At 33.2% G+C, this 24,097-nt stretch overlaps 2 protein-coding genes and 1 long non-coding RNA gene across 8 annotated transcripts; all 3 read right to left on the bottom strand.

The window, feature by feature from the left end:
- Positions 1 to 58: 58 nt before the first annotated feature.
- Positions 59 to 822, bottom strand: LOC140979462 (membrane protein PM19L-like). The gene is made up of 2 exons (XM_073444866.1): positions 467 to 822; positions 59 to 341 (listed from the first exon to the last, which is right to left on the bottom strand). The coding sequence occupies exons 1-2, from the start codon at positions 591 to 593 to the stop codon at positions 88 to 90; spliced, it is 381 nt and encodes a 126-aa protein (XP_073300967.1). The 5' UTR covers positions 594 to 822; the 3' UTR covers positions 59 to 87.
- On the bottom strand, positions 467 to 3,705 carry LOC140979460 (guanylate kinase 3, chloroplastic-like). 4 transcript variants are annotated; one of them, XM_073444863.1, is made up of 2 exons: positions 2,658 to 3,705; positions 467 to 577 (listed from the first exon to the last, which is right to left on the bottom strand). In XM_073444863.1, exon 1 carries the CDS (start codon positions 3,616 to 3,618, stop codon positions 2,692 to 2,694), a length of 927 nt encoding a protein of 308 aa, XP_073300964.1. In that variant the 5' UTR covers positions 3,619 to 3,705; the 3' UTR covers positions 467 to 577; positions 2,658 to 2,691. The 4 variants fall into 4 exon arrangements, with proteins under 4 accessions (XP_073300964.1, XP_073300963.1, XP_073300966.1 ...); XM_073444862.1 differs by having other exon boundaries at positions 2,662 to 3,705; XM_073444865.1 differs by lacking the exon at positions 467 to 577 and adding an exon at positions 1,395 to 1,561.
- Positions 3,706 to 10,087: 6,382 nt separating this feature from the next.
- On the bottom strand, positions 10,088 to 12,752 carry LOC140979883 (uncharacterized). Of its 3 annotated transcripts, XR_012175817.1 has the most exons (4): positions 12,571 to 12,752; positions 11,785 to 12,230; positions 10,371 to 10,429; positions 10,088 to 10,195 (listed from the first exon to the last, which is right to left on the bottom strand). It is a non-coding gene; the product is annotated as an uncharacterized lncRNA (long non-coding RNA). The 3 variants fall into 3 exon arrangements; XR_012175818.1 differs by lacking the exon at positions 10,371 to 10,429 and having other exon boundaries at positions 10,123 to 10,195; positions 11,791 to 12,230; XR_012175816.1 differs by lacking the exon at positions 10,088 to 10,195 and having other exon boundaries at positions 10,229 to 10,429.
- Positions 12,753 to 24,097: the final 11,345 nt, after the last annotated feature.

The following is a 24,097-nucleotide window of genomic DNA, read 5'->3' as shown; positions in this document are numbered from 1 at the left end:
AATTGAAGTATTAAACTGATGCCTGGCTTACCAAGTTGGATTCTGTCCACCCTACATCAANATGTATATGTAACTTCACATAAATGTCTAAAAGTGAAAACAGAAGTAATAATTTCCATACCCCATTGCAAGCAAAGTGATTAGCCAGGTTACAAGAGAAGATGCAGAAGCTGCTTGTAAACTTGGAGCATTCCATTGAATCACATTATTTATGCCAGTAATGGATGTGGTGAATCCCACGACCCCAGCTATAAGTGAAAATAAGATTACAAAACCAGTGGCCATGTTTCCAAACGGGTAATATATCGGGAAAAGCCGAGCTGGAGGCGAAAGATGAGATGCTGCAGATAGAAACATATCTTTAACATATTAAGCTGATATATCACAGCCAACAAACTCCCTGGTTTACGAGTTCGAGTTATGTGAGATGTGTGATGGGAAAAAATAATTAAAGATAAAACAATACCTGTTTCACGGGATCGTTCGATTCCATGATTTACTGCCCATGCTGCAATAGCAATGACAATGAAATAGAGGACAACATTAAGTATTAAAAGAGCAAATGCTGCTGATTTTCCTGCACCGGAAGCCATAGCTAGTGAGTTTTTATTTAATTATCTCTCTCTGAATCCTTCTTTAATTCAAGAAAGAAGTATATATAACCGGAAAAAAGGTTCCAATTCTTTGTTAGAAAACGGTGTTTCTTTGAAGTATTAACAAAGAAATGGCTGGGATTTTTTGGATTTGTATTAGGTTTTCCTCATTTAGAGGAAAAGAATAAAGAATATTGTATTCATGCTTTCTAAGTTAAAATATTACAAAAAGGCATAATATGAAGAGTTTATGTACAATATTACGTTAACTGGAATATGTCCCAGTGACAAATATACTTTACGTAGGAAATCAACCTGGAATCATATAATGGAAAGGGTGACAAAAATAATCGATGTCTAAATTTATTTTTAATATTCAAATTTGGCCCCTAAAAATACTTGATATTTAGCTACACGGTTAAATTTCTAGTTCTTGTTCCTATATTTTATTACGCGATGAATATCCTAAGATATTTCACGTTCTCAATCTTAAAACGATATATTATTTGCTGATGTTTTTTGTGCGCTCGAGTCGTTAAAAGGACTTGGAGACAAGACACCCCCATGTCATGTTTATCATTGTCCAGAAATCCGTAATTGGCATTTAGCAGTGATCTCCCTCAACCTCACCCAGCACCGGTGCCAAAGAATGAACAAGAGGATAAACTAGCACTTCGATCGCCGCTTCCTGTACTTAAATCTCCTACCAAATGTACTGCATTTTCAGAAGCAAGATTCAAGAAACATGTTCTTCCAAAGGGACTTTAGCATATATATAGCTGCAGTTTAGCCTATGCTGACCGAAGTTGATGGTTCAACAACACCTTAGATGCCGTAAAAATCCACAAACAATGACCCTTCTCTGGATCCACATGAGACAAGAAGCAGGTGGACAGCATCTAATAGTTATAAAATCATTGGGCAGAGAGGATACATATGACTCGACATGGGTACTCATACCATGGTCACTGTAAAAGTCAAGAAAAAGCCAATAAACAGTATCTTTGACGGCCTGTTAATCAATCATGTTCGATAGAGGAGTATAAGTAAAGGATGAACATGATGCAACTGGCAACAGGATTGTGGAGGAGTATGATTTGTCGGAACCATAAATGATTTATTCTTTTGCAGGAATTGCACGAGCAAGAAAGATTATATATTCCAGTCATAGTACATTTTTTCCACAAACAGATCTTTATCCGTTGTGTTCTGATTTGGTAGAGCTCCCACAATCAGTTGACATGGTATTTTCATGAAATACAAGGAGACAAAATGTTGCAACCACATATTTATAAACTGAAAACAATATGCAAATACACTAGAAAGTATCCCAGAGATTAACTCTGTACACAAACCCTAGCACTATGCAAGTCCCTAGCCCAAGCTAGTAACAATACTCAACAAAAAACAAATAACCGAAAAGAATATTAACTCTCTTTCCTCACATATTCATTTATCGCCCTCTTTCTAGACTCTTCTAACACTCTTGGGCTATTTGGATCTAGGCCCATCAATAACAGGTCCATAACACAAAATACTGTATTTGTATGCTAGAACTCCGCAAGATAGTACTGTGTATGGCTGCTTCTCAGTATCCATTTTGTGCATTTGACGGCATTGCGGTAAACGGTCCATCTCTGATATGATCAGGAAGATGACTTCTGAATTTATTTAAGTTGTGATTATATATTGTAACATTTCTTTCTGCCAAGTGCTTAACTGTAGTAATACAGTGGTGGATCCACAAATAGAGTAAACTGGTGGCGGTAAATTTGCACGACAAAAAAGATATTTAAATTGCAAGTATAAACTATCTAAACTAGTAAGTTTCTTCCCCTCGATATATTATGTATCCCCCTGTTGATTTTTCTGGTCTATCCTTCCCACATATATGCCAACCTTAAACAGTGAAACATTTACAGATGGACTAAAACAGAGATTATCAAATCATTGCTCCAAAATCTAAATGGCACAATTATCGATTGACAACAAAGAGTCAACAACAATATAGCATGTCAAAGTTAGATTAAGCAACTGTACCCAAAAAGTTTAACTTGAACTAACCTACCAAAAACAAATAAAACAGCATAACCTCCCTCTAAATGACCGCTCTCCTTTGGTGCACTTTAGCCTTCTCGGCATCAATGATCGACTCCACCAAGTTCACCGAGCTTTCCAACTCGCCTTCCTTGTTCACAACCACATAATCAAACTCCTTCAAATGCCTCAGCTCTTCCCTAGCCGACGCAACCCTCATCAAAAGAGCTTCTGCGGACTCAGTTCTCCGATCGATCAATCTTTTCACCAAAGCCTCCTCGCTCTCCGCCACCAAGAACACAAATACGGCGCCATCTCTCAAAATCGTCCTCAGTGTTGCAGCACCATGTATATCCACTCTCAACACAATGTCACGCCTTTTGGCCATGTACTCTCTGATCTGCTGCTTTGGTATCCCCTTATAATCACCATACACTAATGCATACTCCAGAAGCTCGTCCTTGTTTATCATCGAAATAAAATCCTCTTTACTCAAAAAGAAGTAATCTTTTCCATCAACTTCTCCGGGCCTTTGAGCCCGGCTAGTCGCAGTAACTACAAAATGCAAATCTTCTCTAACTTCCCTTAATCTTTTAATCACGGCATCTTTTCCAACACCGCTAGGACCACTAATTACAATGATCAGAGGGTTAGGATTTGGAACCGTGGGCTGAGAGCTAAATGTTGCGCCTAAAGAGGCTTCGAGGGCCCGAAAAACTTCGGCCCGATCAACAGTATCAGGGTGTGGTATGGGGACGAGCGGAGGTCTCCTAGGGTCATCCATAGTGGAATTCGTGGTGCTTCCTGAAACGAAGGTTTGTAAATTCACTGAAATAGTTCTCTGAAATCCCAGCTTTAGGTTTTCAAAATTGGAGGAAGATGCTTGATTAGATTGCCAAACGGTGAGAAGGTTCGTAAAGATTTGGGAAAGGAAGAAAGGGTTGTGATTGGATTTTGACACGGAAACGCAGATACTTCTGAATGGCATCGAATCAGTTGCAAGCCACCAGGAGGAAAAATTCAAGGACGATACAGTATTCAATCTTTTTAGTGGAAAATGGGGTTCATGTTTACGTTATTATTATATTTGGTGACAAATCGCTTGGACCGTCTTCTGTGTGTCCAAAGAGGAATACTATTTTTCCTTTCCCGAAAACTTGAGAATGAACATTTCATTAATATTATTTACATCAATATTTTTTGGCGTGATGATTACTCTATCAACCATATAGTTCTCATCATTAACACTAGTCATCGAAGCACACGCGTTGCGTGTGTCATGAATATATGATGCTAATATATTAAACATTCATTATATTACAACATCATGACACTAAATTATTTTGTACTTAAATAATGAAAGGTAATAGATTCCAGAGCTTAAATAAATATACCAAACTCAATTATTTACCTTACATGATATAAATTTTGATCATAAAAATAATATTTTTTGCAGTTTTAATATCATATCATTTGAAATAATGATAAACTTCAATGTCAAAGAAGTAAACAAATAGTCAAAAAAATGTCCAAAAATTATTTTCCAGAACAGTAAAGATGCAGACGTGCCAGCTAAAAGTTAAGATTTTGAGATCGGAACTCTGCTAGATCTTGAAACGTGTGAGTTTAAAATCTACCAACCAAAATGTAAATTTGTCTGTAAAGATTATAATAAAAAATGTCTAAGAAACTCTAATATAATAATTAGTGACTCTGTTGAGAATATATGCTAGATTAGATCGTAAGACCTTGAAACTCATAATAAATACATTATCACCTGCAAGATCAAAACGAACAAACGAATTTGATATGATCACTAAAATAAAACAACATAATGAATCATAGACCATAAACTTGTTCGATGTTAAAAACCAACCAGATGAAGATGGGGGCGAGTAGATCTGATCCATTGAATTGAGTATGCCATTTCTACAAATACTTTATTTGCAACAGTATTCTTCAGCTTTTGAGAAAAAAGCACAAAGGAAATTCATAACCAGCAAAAAAATTAAACTTAAACCAACAAACCAAAAATCATAAATAATGTGTTTATCCATTAGACACTAATCAAGTAATGTTTAAAGTTGATTCAATAAATATAAAAAGTGTGATACCCATGCCAAAAATGATTATTCGGGAGACGTGATAAGATAGAGGATGAGAAATAGAGAAACATGGGCAGAGATAAAAACATGGACATAATACAGGGTGCCACATATAGCTGACTGTGGTTGAACACAGATAATTGAATTTATTAGCATTCCCCGAATTATAATGTTGAAACATGTAACATATATTTAACGATTATTGTAACTATTTGTACATAATGTATTTTTTAAAAAATTTACAATAAAGAGAGTTTGACCTACTTACACTTATATCATTCTCTGTCAGGTAGCAATACGTCTTTGAAAACCACGTTTCTTGTTAATACACCAGATTGAAGCTTTAAATTCCCGTCTTTTACCAAAATTTTTATAGAATTTTTGAGACTCCTCTTGAAAGTACCACATATAGCTGACCGTGGCTGAACACATGGTTACGCAAAAATATGCCAATATTTGAGATTGTTTGACCTTGTGCTTTGTTTATTGTCCAAGAAAAACTAAGTCTTATGGAAAACTGTAGACGTGTCAACTCAAATGGTAATCTAGAATTGTCTTCACTTTTCAATGGCGTTCTATGTAGAAATAATATGGTACCTTTGTGAGGACTTGTTATGATATCAACATTTATAAATTTCTACCAAGACTGCGCATATTAATCTTGTTCCATTGCATAAACCAAGTTCAGGCCCAACATTTCTCAAGACCATGATAGGAATTCCTACTTTCAATATGATTTTATGTGGTGGCAAACCATTTGGACTAAGAGAATTCAAAAATTCTTCTTGAAAAAGTTGTGATTGTCGTCTTCTACACATCCTAAGAGGTATACTCTTTTTCCTCTCCAGGAAACTTGAGAATGAGCATTTGATTAATATTGTCTACATCAACATTTTTTAGTGTGATGATGGCTCTATCAACCATATAGTTCTCATCATTAATATGATTTATCATATTAGGAAAAATAGAATCAATCAACATCTGAATTGATTGTTCACCTTCCCATAGTATGATAATTGAATCTCGTAATTTTATGAAATCATGATTCACAGCGTGTTGCAATCCATCACCTATGCGCAAGAGAAGTTGCGAGAACTCAATATCTTGAGCATATATCATATTTTGTTAAAAGTATATTATCTTTACGCAATGCCAGAATGTTGACCTCGAAATACTTGCAGCAATTTGTTTTGCCTTTGACCCTCATTTAACAATCGGTAACACTTGTCGAAAATCGCCACCAAAAACCATTGTCTTCCCTCCAAATGCTATTTGATTTTCCATAATATATTGGATACTCTTACTGACGGATTCAAAAGCAAAATGATTTGCCATTGGATCCTCATCCCATAATATAGTTGATGCACGCCTTATCATATCTACAAGTTCTGTCTGTTTTTTAATTTTGCAAAGTATTGATGCGGTTGGCCTAAGTGGAATTTGAAAACATGAATGTGCAGTTCTTCCACATGGCAACAATGTCGCAACTATTCCAAATGTTGCTACAGCAAATTATAATTTTACCCATGTTTCTTAAATGTGCCAACAATGAGCAGTATAAAAAAATCTTACCAATACCTCCAGGACCATCAATGAAGAATAGTTTTGATTGATTGTGCGTAATACTTACTATGATGGTGTCAAAAACTCAACACTTATTGATGGCGAATCAAAATCATCAAGTTTTTTTTGTACTGATGCAACAATTTTCGTATCTCAAGCAATAACTTATTGATGATTAAGTTACTTGATGAAATTTCTCTACCATAATCTTCACACATGCAAGGATGGAACTCATCCCAGAGTTCTCGAACTATTGTTGGTTGACAGAACACCAGTATGGATACAAATAACCTTCTCAATGAAGATGAAATTCTATCGGAACGTGCTTCTTGCAGACATTGTTTTACATAATCATCATGTTGGAGAAGTCCTCTCATTTGAGCAGACTCCTTAAATGTTGAATATGTTACCCCATTCACAGTCATCAGATCTTCAAAAGATGTTGGGCCCCTAACATGATTCAAAAGGATATGAAAATAAAACCTCTCACCTTCATATGGCGACACAGCATATACTCTTCCAACCACTTTATTGTTGCTTCTTCAACGAATCCATTTTTTTTCTAGATTTTATCCATGTGTAATATTGTGGAAATTTTCGATATAAATACTTTCCAGTCAATTCAGGATCACAATTTATTTTGACAATTTCTGTAAGCATAGTCTTCGAGTTGTCATCATTTGCAAGTAGATCACTTACGTGTTGTTGGGGGTCAAAATAAATCAAATGTTGGTTTGGTGTATGTAGTTGTAACCTAATGACTGAAGGATACATCCTACTGAACTCAAATGAGAAAATTCGCCAAAATACTTCAGGTGCACAAATCCACCTTCAATCCATGTACTGTTGGATTTCATCACAATTTTGCCCATTTCGTAACTCTAGTGCGACTCGATCAAGATCTTTATGGATATACTTGTATATGTACTTGACACATTTAATCCCTCCACATACTTCAAAATTAATATGATAATCATATTTTAATAAAAGCCATGGATTGTACGGAATAACCCAACCATTATCAATAAAAACGTCGTCATTGTTGGGAATTGATACTTGGCCATCTTCACGTCTTCGATAAGAGGGTATGAATCATTTCCTCAAGATGTGTATTCCACAAATGGCTTTGGAAAGTTCTTATTACATTTACCATTTACCATGCATGGACAATTAGGATTGATTGATCCACAAGGCCCATGTATTATATGGTGGACAACTGCTTTGTGTAGATTGGGTTCTTCTGTTTTTAAAGGTATTTCAGCACGAACAATTGAGTCAAAGTGATCGGGAGTACACAACTTGTCATTATTTTCAAATATGACCAACATATGAACATGAGGAAGCCCTCTTTTCTGATACTCAATGACGTACGAATAAGAGCGAACCTTACCTAAAACCCCGCTCTCCACAATGTCTTACTTAAACTCCTCAAATTTTGACCGATCCTTGTAATCAAATCTGGACGGTCTTGAGGTGATTGCCCAGAAAGTAGTTTATCTTTTATCTCATTCCAATTCGGATTACATGTCATTATAAGCATTATATCTGGTTTTTCATATGTTTGTACCAAAGTCATGGCATCTTGATACCGTTGGTACATATCACGTGGGCTTCTACCAAAAGATGATGGCAAAACGATTCTGATACCAACATGTCTTGTATAATGTATTTGATAGATATGTGTAAGATGTGAATTGTAATATATGTTGTGAAAAATAATATTCAAATCATTAAGTTATCGTACCTGCATTATTTTCATCTCAATGTAAACAATCTTGCAATCCTTGGTAAAGTTCTGAACGTATATCACGTCGATTTGAATGTATCCATCGTAGTCTTTGTGTTTCAATCTTTACGTAATTGTCAACTTCATATTGTTGAAGTAGACGACCTCCTCTAAGTACCAAAGACGATGAATTTTCTCGTATCTGATTAAGAAGATAAATTACATTATATGAGTATATGTGTAAATTTAAGTTTAAAATTTTTTAATTAAAAAGATAAAGCATAAAGTACAATGTTTTTTTACTAACCTGTAGCATATACGCGTAGTAATTTAAGCATGTTAATCGGTTACCATTGATATTTCGGCTATTTATGTTCCAACCATATGTACCATATTCAGAAGGAGAGGGTATTGCAAATGATCATAGTAGCCAACTATATCTTGAATGCTGATAAGATTTCCACCGATTCCTTGTATAGTAATATCTCAAATGCTCAAAGTTTCTTGACATTTGTTGTAAAAAATGACGGCTGCAACTTGAGATGTTGTTGGTAAACTATATTGATGTTCATTAGGTTTTTTTTGCCTAATGATGAGCCTACAGTTAGGTATGTCTTGACATTTGCCAATTTGTCGAAACACGTGCACAAATGGATTGTGTTGATTAAGAATGTTTTGTATATTAAGCAGCAATTCTAGTCTTAGTTCTGGAATTTAATGAAATTTATTGTCTATATCATAATCTGTGTCTACAATCCACATCTGCATGTACCTTGGCCAACAATTCTCAGTTGGTAGAAGACTTCCAATCCAGTGATATATTGATCCCTGGGCACGAAATGTGTAAATTCCATGTGTACCGGTTGCTAAGGACTCATCTATGTTGACTTCCATTGATGTAAAAGAGAAAACATGATTGTATGCCCTTATGAACTGTCGAAAATGTCTGCCTTCCTCGTTATCCGCAGCATACAACTCTTGTAATTCAATGGGAGAAGGGATATGATCCAAATTTGTATTTCTATTTCTACAGCAGAATTGTGATGTTTAACCATGAAACAGAAGAGCTTGGCAATGTATACAAATTCTTGGGTCAGACAATTGCCACCGATAATTTATCTCACTTTCACCGAAATTTCTTGCTATGTTATGATATCAACGTGGACGTGGATATCGTTGTATGTTTGTAATGACATTGTTTTCATTGAAGTTAATTTCTGCAAAAAATTTCAAATTAATCTTCAAACTAACAATTTTAAAAAAAGTTGTTGCTGGAAGAGTGAACAAATAAATTATAGTGGAAATTTATTATTTTAACATATTCGTGAACTTTGTCTTTAAAAATAACATATTTTCAAAATATTTGACGATATATATTGTATCATGTAAAAATTCCAAAATATTTTTTTTCTCTACTATTTCTTAATTGAAATTGTAAAATGCTTATAAGCGCTAATGAAAAAGTCATATATTTCATATATTACGGTTAAAAAATATGCCATAATTTAAAATAATATTTTTCTTATTTATATGAATTTTTAAAAATTGAGAATACTTATTTTAAATAAATGAAAATTTGTGTACGAAAACATGAAAATAAGACATTAAAAAATGTACAATGTGTTCAAATTATATTTTTCATGTTTAAATATATTTCATGTAGGATGCTTCCTAGTGAATTTTTAAATCAACTTATGAAACTTTTAAATTATTAAATATTTTTGCATAAAATTTTGAAAATTAAAATAAAAAATAAAAATCAATCACATGGTTGATGGACTCTCATCGAAGTCATTAAATATTAAATGTAGAACTTGAGAGAGGAAATCGATGACAGACGCAATATAAAGTTTTTTTAACCAAAAAAAAATACACATGTGTATCAAAAATAGAAAAATTTAGTGAAACAATTATTTAGCAAATTAATACTAATTAATCCAACATATTTTGATTCAATTATTTATTTTTATTTAAACCCATTGATAATGGATAAAGGTGCGAAACATATATATTACATCGACTATTTATTTGGATATGATAGAATACCTTGATGAACAGAATTTGCGATGGTAGATGTGTGCTAGTACTTCCACGCTTGAAATTTCATGTCAAAGTATGAAAAAATATTGTCTCTGAGCGATATATTTGTCGCATTGTAGTCACATCAACAACTGTCATGAAAAATAGATGTGGAGCCTTTTTAACTTAGTAGTAGTATTTGAGAATGATAACTATTTAGGATGTTTTGTACAATACATCAAATTAAATATATGATTGTTTTGCTAAGACAGTATTGTTTAACATTACATTGTTGATATAATTCCAAATATTGTAGAAGATACTTACGATTTTCACCGATGTTTTGACTTGATTCTTGAATCATTGTAGTTGGTGCAACAAAATCACTATGACGGATCGTGTGCTCGGCACCTTAAGGGTGCTTTCAACACAATAAATCAATGAGCTGCAATAGCTCGTGTTCTAAGAATGTATACATCGATGAATTAGATCAAGGTTGGTATTAAACCAAGCGGAAAACACTTGAAATAATCATTCTTTAAGAAAACTGATATGTTTTATATACTGTGCAACTAAAGAACTGAATTTACGGGAAAATCAGTTAGAGCTTATATCAGTTCAGTTATTGACAGAACTGAACTGATATCAACTTGACTGATCAAATCAATTAATAACAAAACAAGCAGTTAAACAGTTAAAAGACACAGGATATGTTTATGGATGTTCAGAGACTCAACTGCTCTTACGTCACCCCTTCTACCTCCACGGGTAGGATACACTAGAAGACTTAGATTTATACAACACCTTGTACAAATCCTACACAGCTTAGGACTTACCCACTGCCTAACTGAACTACTAGTCTAGACTGAAGGCAGCACCTTCCAGCCAACACTTCTTTAACGTCTATGTGTCAAAGACTACATACACAAGCTTATTGTCTTTGTGCAAGACTGTAATTTGGATGGTGGTGTGTGCGTGTGTATGAGAACTGAATAATGAACACTCCCCGAAAGTGTTCTCACACACTTAGGGAAATAAGCTTCTAATCTAAGCTAATATAACTTTGAAGTGTTCCCTCACAACTGGGCTGATTACTTATTCAAAGCAGATATGCAATATGCGTGCCCTCTCTTCTTTTCTTGTGTTCTCTCTTTTAACCACACTGTGTATATCATCCTTCCTGAGTCTTCACTGATCTTCTATTTATAGACGCGAAGATTGATCGTACAGTGAGACTCAATTATTGTATCTGTTGCATTTTGAATTTGTTCTTTGGAATCCATTCCAGAACTTTTGGCTTTAAGCTTCTGATGCAACGTTCATAATTGTACTGTGATAGTACAGTTGCTTTTGTACCTTTGCGCACACCTGTAATCTATTAAGTAAGCTTGTTGAATGCCGCAACTGGTCTGCACCTAACTGAAGTTCTGAACTGGTCTTGTTGCGGTGAGGTGAAATCATTTGGCTCTTCAGCTTAACTGATTTTACTGATTCAGTTAAACTGGTCAGCTGGACTCTTTATCAGTTGAACTGCTCTTACGATTCATCAGTTTAGCTGGTCAGTTCGTGCGATCAGTTAGCGATTTCAGTAAGCATCTCGATCGCTTCAGTTTTGGCTCGTAAACTGATCATTTCAGTTTCAGCTATCTGCGCACTAAGGTAGGTTATTAGAAACAAAATAACAAGTTTTGTTAACATCAAAATTAAGCAAAGACTGCGAACTTGAAAAGTTCCAACACACTATTACCAAGATTAGACTCATCTGGAATTGATGATCTCTCGTTATCTTGTCTCCTTCGATAATTTGCACGATGGCGAGCCAATTTCATGTTCCTTGCATCCTCATTCATTGATCGTCGTCTGGTACGTTGGGCAAATCTCCAATTTATTTGTTGATCCGTTCAACAATATATGCATATTGTAAGTGTGTTGTGCATCTAGCACACAATAAAAGTATGACTTATAGACCATGTAAATATTATTTGAACTACGTATTATACAATACTGGTTTGAAGTAGAAATGGAGGAAGTAAAATTCATTATTCTAATTTGGTAATTTGATCGATGTCGAGCAAGGAAAGATTGTCGTCGTCGTTGGTTCATAGAATGTATTCTTTCACATTCGTTATGCATTAGCATTTGTCGCCTTTCGATTATGTAAGAGCTGGAGTTAGAATTTGTCATGTCCTACATAGAATTATAGACCAATAGTTAATGTAATTATGAAAATGAGAAAATAATGGTGGAATACATTTCCGAAAAATTGAAATGATTATTTTTGCATGTACGTACATGGCATTGTCGTCAACTAATTGAGGCTATATTTTTCCTATATCATCGTTTTTGTCTAAATATGAAAGATATAAAAAAAATTATATATATATTAATGCTATTGTATTATTATGTTGATTGATCATGAATGAAACTGATTCTTAAAATAGAAATACTTATATAATTTTTTTTTAATTTTCCATAATATAATACTAAAATGTTTACTTCAAATATGGAATGAAAAAAAATAGCATACCTGCAGAGACCTTTGTTGTTGATTTGCAACGTCATTCTGCATAGAAAACATGTTATTGACATTGTTGTCTGGTCTATTTTCTCCCGAACTCGTGGCTTCCATTTTTCAATATTTAGATTTTTGCAAGAGAAATATATTCTCATTCCATCAAACTCAACCTAAAACATAACCTAACATACTGAAATAAAGATGTAAAAGACATATGCAATGCAGAATCATGAAAAATGGTCCAAAATTCGAGTCCAAATATTAGAAAATGGTCTCGAGTTCTAGTTCACGTTGAACGCTCCGAGAAACGGAAAGAGGTAGATAGTTTAAATGCATCATAAATTGCTTAGAAATTGAACTTTTTGTTCATCGAAGCTTGGTGAAAATATTATATTTTGAAGTTACTAATCAATTCTTATGGAAGATAAAAGAGAAGATGCATGTCAAGGAAGTGAACAAAATATTTTGCAAGCACGATCAAAGTTTCTTGTTAAAAATATACTTGAATAAAAGAATTTTGGGTGTACTTTTTCCCATTTTTAAAATATTAGGCGCTTTTCATTTAATTGTTTTTTTAATCTTCTTGAATTCTACAACATGAAAATCAAGAGGCATAAATGTAGTAAATGAGATAGTCTTATGTTTGAAGCTAAATACTTCGATCCATGCAAAGCTGAGCTGAAGAAAGTAATAGATACCTTCAGTACAAACATTTTCCACTTATTGTTTTCATTATTATCAAAGGTGTGTTTTCACAATTGATAGTTAGATATACTTAAACAATAAATAAAGAAAATTGAAAAACAATCATAATGGGAAAAAAACCATAACAAAATAGAGAAAGGGAAACAAAACCTTGTAAATTTTGATGGTTTTGAGGCGTGGTTGAAGATCGATCCAAGTTGTGAGCGTCGTGAAATGCACCTAATTGGATGAGAGTAAATTGACAGAGTTTGTCACAAGTGAATCTAAGAACACCGAATATTGAATATGAAAAAAACCTGAGAGAATAAAGAATTGGATAAAATATCAAACCTTGAAGTAGAATTAAAAATTTGAAAACAGTCATAAGGGAAAAACCGAAACTAACATTCAAAATGTGCGTCATATTTTCGAGATTCTAGAATTCAAACGATAAATAAAAAAATTGGAAAACACTCATAAGGAATAAAAACACTACTAAAAAGAGAAAGGGATAAAAATCAAATCTTTGTGAAAAGAACGTGGAGTGAGTGAAGTGGGTCACCAAGACACCATTTAGTTACTCTAGCATGCCCAACTTTAATAAATAGTAAAAGATATACAAAGATCTAATAGTATCTTTTTACATATCCTTTAAAAAAATATCATATGACATTATGATAATTATTCCATAGGGATTAAATTAAATAATGAGGATTTTATTATACTATTTTATAACGAAAGAACTCATAATAAAATCCGAATTTGATCTCTTTCAGCTTCACCAATGAATAGACAAAACGTCCATATAAAAATCCAAAAGAATTTATGTGTTACCGTGTAATGTAATATAGATTGACAAAGAAAGATAAAAGTAAAATCATTAGTACATAAAGTAGCATTTACTAATGAGATTGCTCGGCAATATGCAAATCTGATATGAACACATAAATTAATTTGGTGAGCGGTAGTGTTGATCACTCTTTCACTTGCTCTTACTTCTACAAACTCAGATATTATTAAAAATTAAAAAAATTAAAATTTGTTAGTTTCACAATGGAATGTGCACTTAGTTAATTACTCTCTCCCGCCCAACATAATATCATCCACCAAAAGTAAAATGATTCTATAGACCCTCATTGCTCTTCAATGAGCAGAGCCATATATCAACCGACTTATCTCAGATCTTAAATTTGAATTTGTTTCGAAGGTTCGAGCAGTCATAGAGTTCACCATAGCATCAATTTAAATACCATGAATGGGAATTTTCCTTCCGTGAGACAGGGTAGAATATTCAATGTTTCACAACAAAAATAAGCTGAACAATGCAATGGTGTTTTAAACAATCATATACAGAGCTATCCAAAATTATTTGTTCTATGGAATTTGTATTTTAACAACAACGCAAGCACGGTGTAGTGATCGAGCAAAACTTGCACTATGAACTTCTTGGTAAAAATTAATCAAGCTCGAAATAATTGCAAGTGTACGATGTCAAGTAATAATATAGTGTACAAGAGTACAAGTATCGTTCCTCTACAGACTGTATTTTGCAATTGTTATTCTCAGTTATTAAACCTATAGCAACGATAATTCTGATGATTGTTTACTACTACGATGATTAAATAAAATCTCAACAAAATGATTCAAAATTAAATGATAAAAGAAATAAGCTAAATGATTGATTAAATATTCAATGGGAAATGAATTTGTTGGGAATCTTGGTTCACCAACCTCTTGCTAATTTACTTAATTCGTTCGACAATGATCTACGCTTTTGACGAGATTTCCTATCCAATTGAACATGCTCTCTCGAGCTATGCCAAACTAATTCAACGCAGCGAAGTAATTAAATTTCTTTAATTATTTATCAAGGGTGAATTGCATGCCGTTCTATGAAATCCTTTAGCTTTCGACCTACTGGACTATGACTATCGACGTGTATCCGACTTCATATTTCAATGAAAACTGTAAATCCACGTACTATACTACTCGTTCCTATCACGGGCTATTCTCTCGGAATCACTCATAATATGAAATCATTATTAAAGTTAGCTACGCTTCAACAACACAATGAAAAGAATAGCATAATCAAGAATAAATCAAAATTCGATAGATAAATTAACTAAACACGGTTTTGGGGTAGGATCCCCTTAAATCCCAACAAATAATGAAATTTAGCTACTCGAATTCATGATCAAAATAAGTAAAACAAGACTTAAACAATAAGTTTTAAGCTAGAAATACTAGACGTGACGAAAACGCGAAGAATGTTGTCCGAAAATCTTGAAATCTTCAACTCTAAACTTTCTCCAAGCATTTTTCTCTCCTTCAAACTCCTTGGCTGTTGAATCCTCTCCTAATTTTCGTCCCTTAGGGTTCCTTTGTGCAGTCTCCCACCTTCCAAGTTGGAAACAAGCAAAAAAGGAAACTTTCCTTGTTTATTCGCGCTGCGGTCAAGAATTACCTCCATCTTCTTGACCGCCACAGTGCGAGGTCTTCTATAGTGTTGGTCGTTTCACATGCATCTCACGCTGGGCGGTCAAGAATTACCGCCCTAGCACGAGATCTACTGTCGATTCTTCAGCCTCTCGCGCTGAGGCAGTTAAGAAATACCACCCTAGCACGAGGTCTTCTACGCAACTCCTTCCTTGGCTTCTGCATGAGCTGGGGTGGTCAAGAATTACCACCCCAGCGCCAAGTGGTCTGTCCTCAGCTTCACTTCCGGTTGAATTTTCTCTTTTTCCATCGTTTTCCTGCACATTCATACAATTCAGTGAGCGGTGATCATATGCAATAACTTAAGATGAAATGAACAAAATGTAGACTTCATGCAACCAAAACGATGCAAACTAAGACTCACGCGATGCAAAAAAATATGTAAATATGACCTCTATCATGTAGTAATGCAAATTGAGTTGCCAATGAAGTTGTAACAAAGTAAACCACCCCGGAAGATCCCAAGATTCCAGTAGTCAAAAGGGCTCCAAACTGTAACAAACATATCACTTATTGAAATTTGATTATCGAAGAGTTGTATGGCACACCAGAGGCATGAACTATAAAAATACAACTATTGTCCATCTTCAATGACCACGATTTACTATTTCAAGCAACCCAGCATAAATAGCGCGCCAAGTTGAGTAAACAATAATCAAAAGAAATAACTAACGATCAATATATGAGATGTGAAAACACTTGATAATCTCATATAACTATGTGTAACATAGTTGTAAATTGAAAGTCAGGAGAACATTAATGACATAACAATGAAAAATGAAGAGTAAAAGGTAAATCATCTCAAAACAGCAAAAAAAGTACTCAAAAAGTAGCTCGAGCATTAGTGAACGACCTTCAAAACATGTAAATAAATGACCTTCGGACATATATGTACTCACCAAAAAGGACATTAAACCACAAAAAAATCAACACGTCATCCTTGTGAAGATTCCAACTTTGCCATGAAAGGCTTAAGATGAAATCAAATGACCAAATCAATAAGAATTTCTGATTATATATATTTTTCAGGCACACGAAACAGTAATTAAATGGTTTCACCATTAAGTTAATTAAAGTTTGGATGCATAATTTTTTTTATTATGTTTTTTTAAAATAATAAAATGAGATCTTAAAGAAAATTTTAAAAATAAATACTAATTCCAGAATGATTTATTAATTAAACAAAATGCGGTTGGTTGAAGTGGGTGGCGGAGTTTGGAAAAAAAAGTAAGAATGGTAAGACACATTTGATTCCAATTGTATATTTAGCACTTAGGGTAGTGTTTATTTCATAAACTTTAAACAAAACAAAAAAAAAAAAGCATAAAACCTAATCAACACTATCAAGTATTTTTGCTTGGATTCAACCATAAACACCATTGTATTGGGTCGTTATATAAATATTTTTAGACGTCAATTTACAGGCATATTGTAGAAATGTATATTCTCTGAATTTGTGTTTATGTGACAAACAGAAATTTGCCATTTTTTTAGAATTTGAATACCGAAATGGAACTAGTTGGAATTCGAATGCTTCAATTCCAATAAAGCAACAACTTGTATGAGACAGTCTCACGGGTCGTACTTTGTGAGACAGATCTCTTATTTGAGTGATCCATGAAAACGTATTACTTTTTATATGTCTCACGGATAAAGATTTGTGAGACCGTCACACAAAAGACCTACTCTTCCAATAAGCAAATAATGGAATTTGAATATTTCAAATACGATACACAAACATGCAGTGAATAAATTATGGTAAAAGTAAAAAAGAAGTAAAACAAAGTCAAACATTTGTACAAAATCGTGCTTCTTTCTCAATGAGTGCTCCAGTAGCAATTAAAAATCCAAACACATGCTACCAAGCGAGGACTTATATTTCCTTGTGTAAAGTAAACAAACTGCACAATTTTGAAGAAGAAATTACTTTGTGGTGAGATAGGGGTCAGTGAACCGCTGTTTCTTCGGCTTGAATCCTCCATGGACGATGAAAATAAAGAAGTTGAAAAACACGATAAATGAAACTAACGGATTGCAAAAGAACATAGACGGTAATCTGGAGGTCAGATGAAGAGAAGAGGTTTTTATCTACTGCGGCTCTTGGTTTGGGAGTGAAGAAGAGAGTCTGATTTGGTGGGTGCCCTAAGAACGTGGAGTGAGTAAAGGGTAATATAGGTAGTTTGTAAAGCAGACCAAGACAACATTCAGTTTAGATGCTTAATTTTAATAAAATAGTAAAAGATGTTTAAAAATATTTAAATTTAATTTATTAACAAAAAATAAAAAGACATCAATTTTGTTGTGGATTTGCAATATATTTCAAATTTTGAAATCAAATTTGACCGATAACACAATTTCAAATTTTGAAAGGAGTTGCAATAATTTTAATTTTTATTATTTTATTTAGAAATATATTTTATTAATTTTTAAATATATAATATAATATCATAAAAAGTCTCACACTACTATCTAAATATTTATATTTGAATGATTTTTCCACTCATAAAAAGTCACACACTACTACAAGTACCAGTTTTAGTGTTTTGTGATCCCGGTTCATTTTCTTGTACACCATATATTAATTATATTCCCTATAAATTTCATAAAAATATTTTCTAACTCGACTTACTGTCAAAGAAGATCGGGTGTAGAATAATTTTTAATAGGAATTAGCACATCACAGTACATTGTCAACATTTCAATTAAAACATTTAATTTGTATCTAGGATCTAAAACAAAAACGACTAAGAAAACTTCAGGAATATAATAAAAATATTTTTCTTAATTAACTTTCCTTGCTTGAACTGAAGAACCCAAATATTGATTAGCAATATATTCATTTAAAATTAATGTTATATTACAAAAATTTACTAAAACTATATGAGAGTTAGGATAATAAACTCAAGATAGTTTTTCAGTTCCATTACTAAATACCTCAAAATTTTCACAAATTGTTTTACAAACATTCCATTTATGCGAGAATAGATCAAATCTAGAATTTTCATCATGTTGTGGAAAAATGAACATAACAAGTCTCTGTATTCAAATGAATCATGTAACAATTTGTATGTCGAGTTCCAAAGAGTTGGTATGTCTCGTGAGAACTTCCTCGGTCGCATATAATTAACCTAACAAAATCTGCCAAATTTCTTCATTACATTTGGATGAGTCCATAAATAAGACAGAGCTGACTTAATTGGTTAAATGTGAGCATCTAATGATATTGGGTGCAATAATTGTCTCTGTTAAAAAAGCGATCGAACCGTGGTGGCTGAACAGTTATGCGGTTTAAATTTTGGTAAAGCGGCAAGTGCTCGGTCCAACAATTGATACCAGAGCCAAGGTAACAGGTTCGATTCTTATTGATTGCAATGAGTACAATTATTGGGAGGGAGATTGTTGGGTACAATAATTGTCTCTGTTGTGGTGCTTGAGCAGTTGTGCGGTTTAAAATATTTGAGTTGTATCATTACCACCAGCTATAGCTTTTGGTAAAGCGACAAGCGCTCGGTCCTACAAATGATCTTAATTCATTTTTCACACATAAATTCAAAACATGAAAAATGTATTGAATATGAAAAAATAAACTATCAATTGATGGTTCACGTATTTTTTTTTTGAGTTCCTCGATACTCAAAATGTTATAACTAGCATTATCAAAGTATAAAGAAAAATATTTGAAGTTAAACCATATTCTTCCAAAGTTAAACGTATCAATTGAGAAATGTTTTCGTCAGTGTGCATTTTATCGAACACTCGATATGCAATTAACCTTTTTTGAACTGACCATGAACTAGATCCAATCAAAAGTAACTCACATATATGAATGAATTTGTCAATGGTCACTCCAAATATCGGAACATATAGAAATTTATTATTTAAAATATTACATTATGTAATCATATATTTCTGTTTTTTAATGAACTAATTTCTCAAGTATTCGTGTAATTGTGATTTGTGGAACACGATTAGCAACATGTTACAGAGACTCGTGAGACAAATATTCAAAACTAAATCTATTTGCAATACTAAAAATGAAACGTCTGATGCTTAAAATTCTACTGAAATATTTTTTTAAAAAAAGCTCTTTCCGAAAATCCCCAAACACATGCATGAAATAAAAGCAGTCAATCATGTATTTTAAAAAGTCGTCCAACCACTGAATAAAAATAACTGCGATTAATTAAATCTTAAAATAAAAACAATCTCCTAGTCTACTGTTTTAAAGGAACTCAACTTTTGTCAAAATCATCAACGTATAAAGAGATGCAAAGACATTTAATTTAAAATATAGTTTACACCCATGACTCATAATCATATTATACAGAAGAAATGCAAGGTCCTCGGCTTTTCACGTGCACCCTCAGCTCAGCCTACTCAGTCTTCAGCGCCTCCAGTCTTCTCAACCATAAGATCACCTGCATCAATCACATCTAGTGAGTCTAAAGACTCAATACACTTGAACCGTTATAACAAGTACATATATATATCATGCAATAGTGAAAAGTATTGTAAGAAAAATAACTTTCATGATCTTCAAAAGCATAAACATAAACGTAAACATATACATATCAAATCATGTCATATCGTATCATCATATACTTATTCTTTTACTTAATTGAATTCAGATCATTAGTTGTGACATTCGTATCAGCTCTAGTCGATGGATCCATCTACGTATAACCGTGATACCCGACGGCCGGGACATCAGCGTCAGTTTTACCCATCCACTGAGCCTTGGCTTTACATGTTCGTGTTCGTATTAGTCACAACCAACTCATCTACTTCAAAACATGTCATCATATTAATCACTTGTAAAATTCATGCGTATACATATATTTCCTTAAAACCAAGCATGCGATGTGTTTTTCGTATTTCCATAAAAATTCATGTTCATGATAACATATACATTTAAAACATGTAATTTTGTGATCAGGGCGCTGTCAGGACTGCTACTCGCCCCGCTCCCGGTCAAACTTATCAAACTCCTTAAACATACTTCTAGTCATTTCCATAAACGTGTCCCGAACCCCTGCATTAACTTCTATATTTCGTTTCAGGGCTTAGAACGGAGTCCCGTTTAACCCGAATTAACCTGAGAATTGATCCAATTTAACCATAGTTCAACGACTCCTAACCAAACCCTGTGTGGACTCAACTTAAACCATTTATAACCACAGACATGTCGGTGTAACTTACTGGAACTTCCAAAACGAGCAATATCCACAAAATCTCGCAAAATACATGTACAGTACTGGCGCCTAGGCGCTGGCAGTGTAGTGTTGCGGCGCTGGTAAGCGCCTAGGCACCATGTGCCAGAGCCGCGACGCTGCCCACGGGAGAAAGCTCAAAATCGAATTTTGAAGCCAAACTCTATACCACGCCCAACCAGCCCCGACCAAGCTCGAACCAACCTCTCATAGACCACAACCAAACCTTCCCGCACTGCCCTAGCCAAGACCTTCAACCCCATGCCCTTGAATACACGTGAACTACCCAACTCTCCAAAACCGAGCCACATGAATCGATCGGTTCTCCTTCAAACTTGCATCGACCTCAATAACAGCACACACGTTCCTACATATCTACTATCAAATCACACCTAAACCTCGAGACATGTCAGCACCTTCAACACAAGTCAAGAAACGTGACAAGAAAATTGCGTATTTTTGTGTAGAATTCGAGTAAAACCGATGCATAACCCTATAACCACAATATATCATGCAAATACATTTCAAAACACATATTATGATGTGATCAATGCGAAAAGAATGGACTCGGGTTTGCCTTTGCGATTAAACGCTCGAAAAAAGATAAAAGCGAGGCGAGAGACGGAAACCGGAGGGACGGGACAATGTTTTTTATGAAAATCCTTGAAGAAACCGAACACCCTAGCTACTGGAACTCATGGAGGCTGCTGGGGAAATAGAGAGAGGCGGCCGAGAGTGGTGAGGGTGGGAATAGTTCCTTCCAAATGACTTTCCATGGCCTAGTGGCATCACGACGTGGAAAGAAGTTATAGGTAGGTGTTCAAATATTCTATTGTACATGAATTTCAAATTTTACTAAAAATAATTATAAAAAAAAGTACGGTCCTGGACCGGTTACCGTGACCCCGGGGCATGTCGAGTTTAAATGGACCATCAGTTTTAAGAGGACAAACAGTCTCAAAAAACAAGATAATACATTATTATATATTTTTCATTTTCATGTTTTCTCAACTATATCTCTAACTTTTCATGTCATTTACGCCTATGGAAACGTCTGGTATTATATTTCTTAAAAGTACTAGAAATTTTTTTTCCCAAACCTCACTTAGCATTGGCCGAACCATAAAAATTACATAAAATATTTTGGACATCATTTTAAAATAAAACAACCAACTATATATTTGATAAATACAGCTCGCACTATAATCTCTCAAAAACCTCTCAAAACATAAATAAAAAGTCTTAAAACTATCTTTAATATATCTTAAAATCATTGTTGTCACTTTGATTGTTGCACTCCCAAGAGCAGGTTGTCCACAAGTAGTATAATTCGGTGAGTCCGATATCGTATCTACAGGGAAGCTAAGGTAATTACAAGTCCACTACAATGTCTTTTTGTTTTGTTTTTGTTTTTGTTTCTTTTTAATTTTAATTGTTTGAATCTTTAATGGGTAAATTTTAATTGTTCCAATTTTAATTTAAGTAGTTGAGATTAAAGGATTCACTCTTGTTATTTTAATAAAGTTAACATTAACGAACAATATTAGAATCCACTTAATAAAATGGTTCCAATATATTAAATAATCATATTTATATTATGTTATAAATTATTATCTTATAAGTATATAATATATACCAAAACNGTAGGGTATAAAAATGCTTAAAAAAATAAATATAACATAAACAATAAATAATGATTAAATAATATAAAACATAGATTCTTATCTTTTAACAACGTTATTATCATGCCAAGAGTTTCACCTTATCATCTCAACTTTAGGAAGTTAGCTATTCATTATTCAAAGTGTAAAACTTTGAATATGAAATTAACATGCTAATTGTATTTAAATGAAGAAATAAAGGAAAAATATAGAGAGAAATATTATGAACTCAAAGGTTTGTTCATAGAATGAGGGATATCTCAATACATTACAATGCACCCCTATTTATAGCCAAATTTGGGGAGACAACCACAAATAAAATATTATTTTTTTACACATAAGTCTTCATTGGTGTTCCAAGATATTATATTATATTACACATCACTTTTGAAAATCTTCTTCTCCGAATTTGCTTCTTCACATAAAAAGAAACATGTGGATAATTGAGTTGTCTAGTTGTGGTATTTTTTTCAAACCATTTGACCAAGTAATTTGAGAGATATGGTCAAAATACTAGAGCATGGTAAAACTGCCACTCCTTTGGTAACTTTATTTGTTGCTTAATTTGATCCCAATTGTGAGAGGATTTTTATCTCATGCTTGTCAACAATATTGTAGATATTATAATCAACTTTCTACAGGTCCAAGAATCATCTTAATCCCATTTGCAACGCCAAGTTTATTCTTGTTTTATCGAACCTGTAAAAAATAGTAAAAACTTGTAATTACACAACAACTTATATTTTATACAATTTATTATAAAACATATAATATTTAAACATTTAATAAAACAAAAACTATATATTTATATTATAAAACATTTAATTAATGTACAATTTTTATGTTTATCACACCTCCCAACCAGCTTATTACTAGTCCCTAGCAATTTAAGCGTTAATAGCAATACAAAACATATTGATTAATTTAAATAGAAATGTAATCAAAACTATCTAAGTGTTTAAATTAAATTTGAAAACTGTCAAAGTAATATCAAGATCATTATAATTATAATTTATGAAATAATTTGAGATGATCAATTCAAAGCTTATTTCAGGTAGTTAAATGTATACGACCTTCAGAAATTCCTAGTAAGAGTCTCAACTCCATATCCTCACAGGTTAATAAATGTTTCAATTTATGGCAACGATTTCTCTCATGGATTTGGAATACAGATAAATGCTCAGAAAAATATTTTACAGAATGTAGACAGACAAACGAGCCAAACTAATCAAAAGATAGAAAATTCATTGATTCAAAATCTAGTTGTTCTTATTATATATTTTTTCCTGATCTTTTTTTTTTATTACATCATGGAATCAGACTAAGTTTATGCTTCTTGACCACATATTTATTTAATTTGTGCAATAAATTTCTCTCTTTCTCTTTTTTTTTCTTTTATGAGAGATAAATGGGTCGTAGCATATAACTTAAAAATTACATAGATCTTCAACATCTTTCTTTTTGTTTTTTTTTTATCTTTTTTTTTTT

Source organism: Primulina huaijiensis, chromosome 6, assembly GCF_012295235.1.
Source record: "Primulina huaijiensis isolate GDHJ02 chromosome 6, ASM1229523v2, whole genome shotgun sequence".
Classification (NCBI taxonomy): Eukaryota; Viridiplantae; Streptophyta; class Magnoliopsida; order Lamiales; family Gesneriaceae; genus Primulina; species Primulina huaijiensis.
The sequence above is the reverse complement of the archived record's forward strand: the minus strand, read 5'-3'. Positions and strand labels throughout refer to the sequence as shown.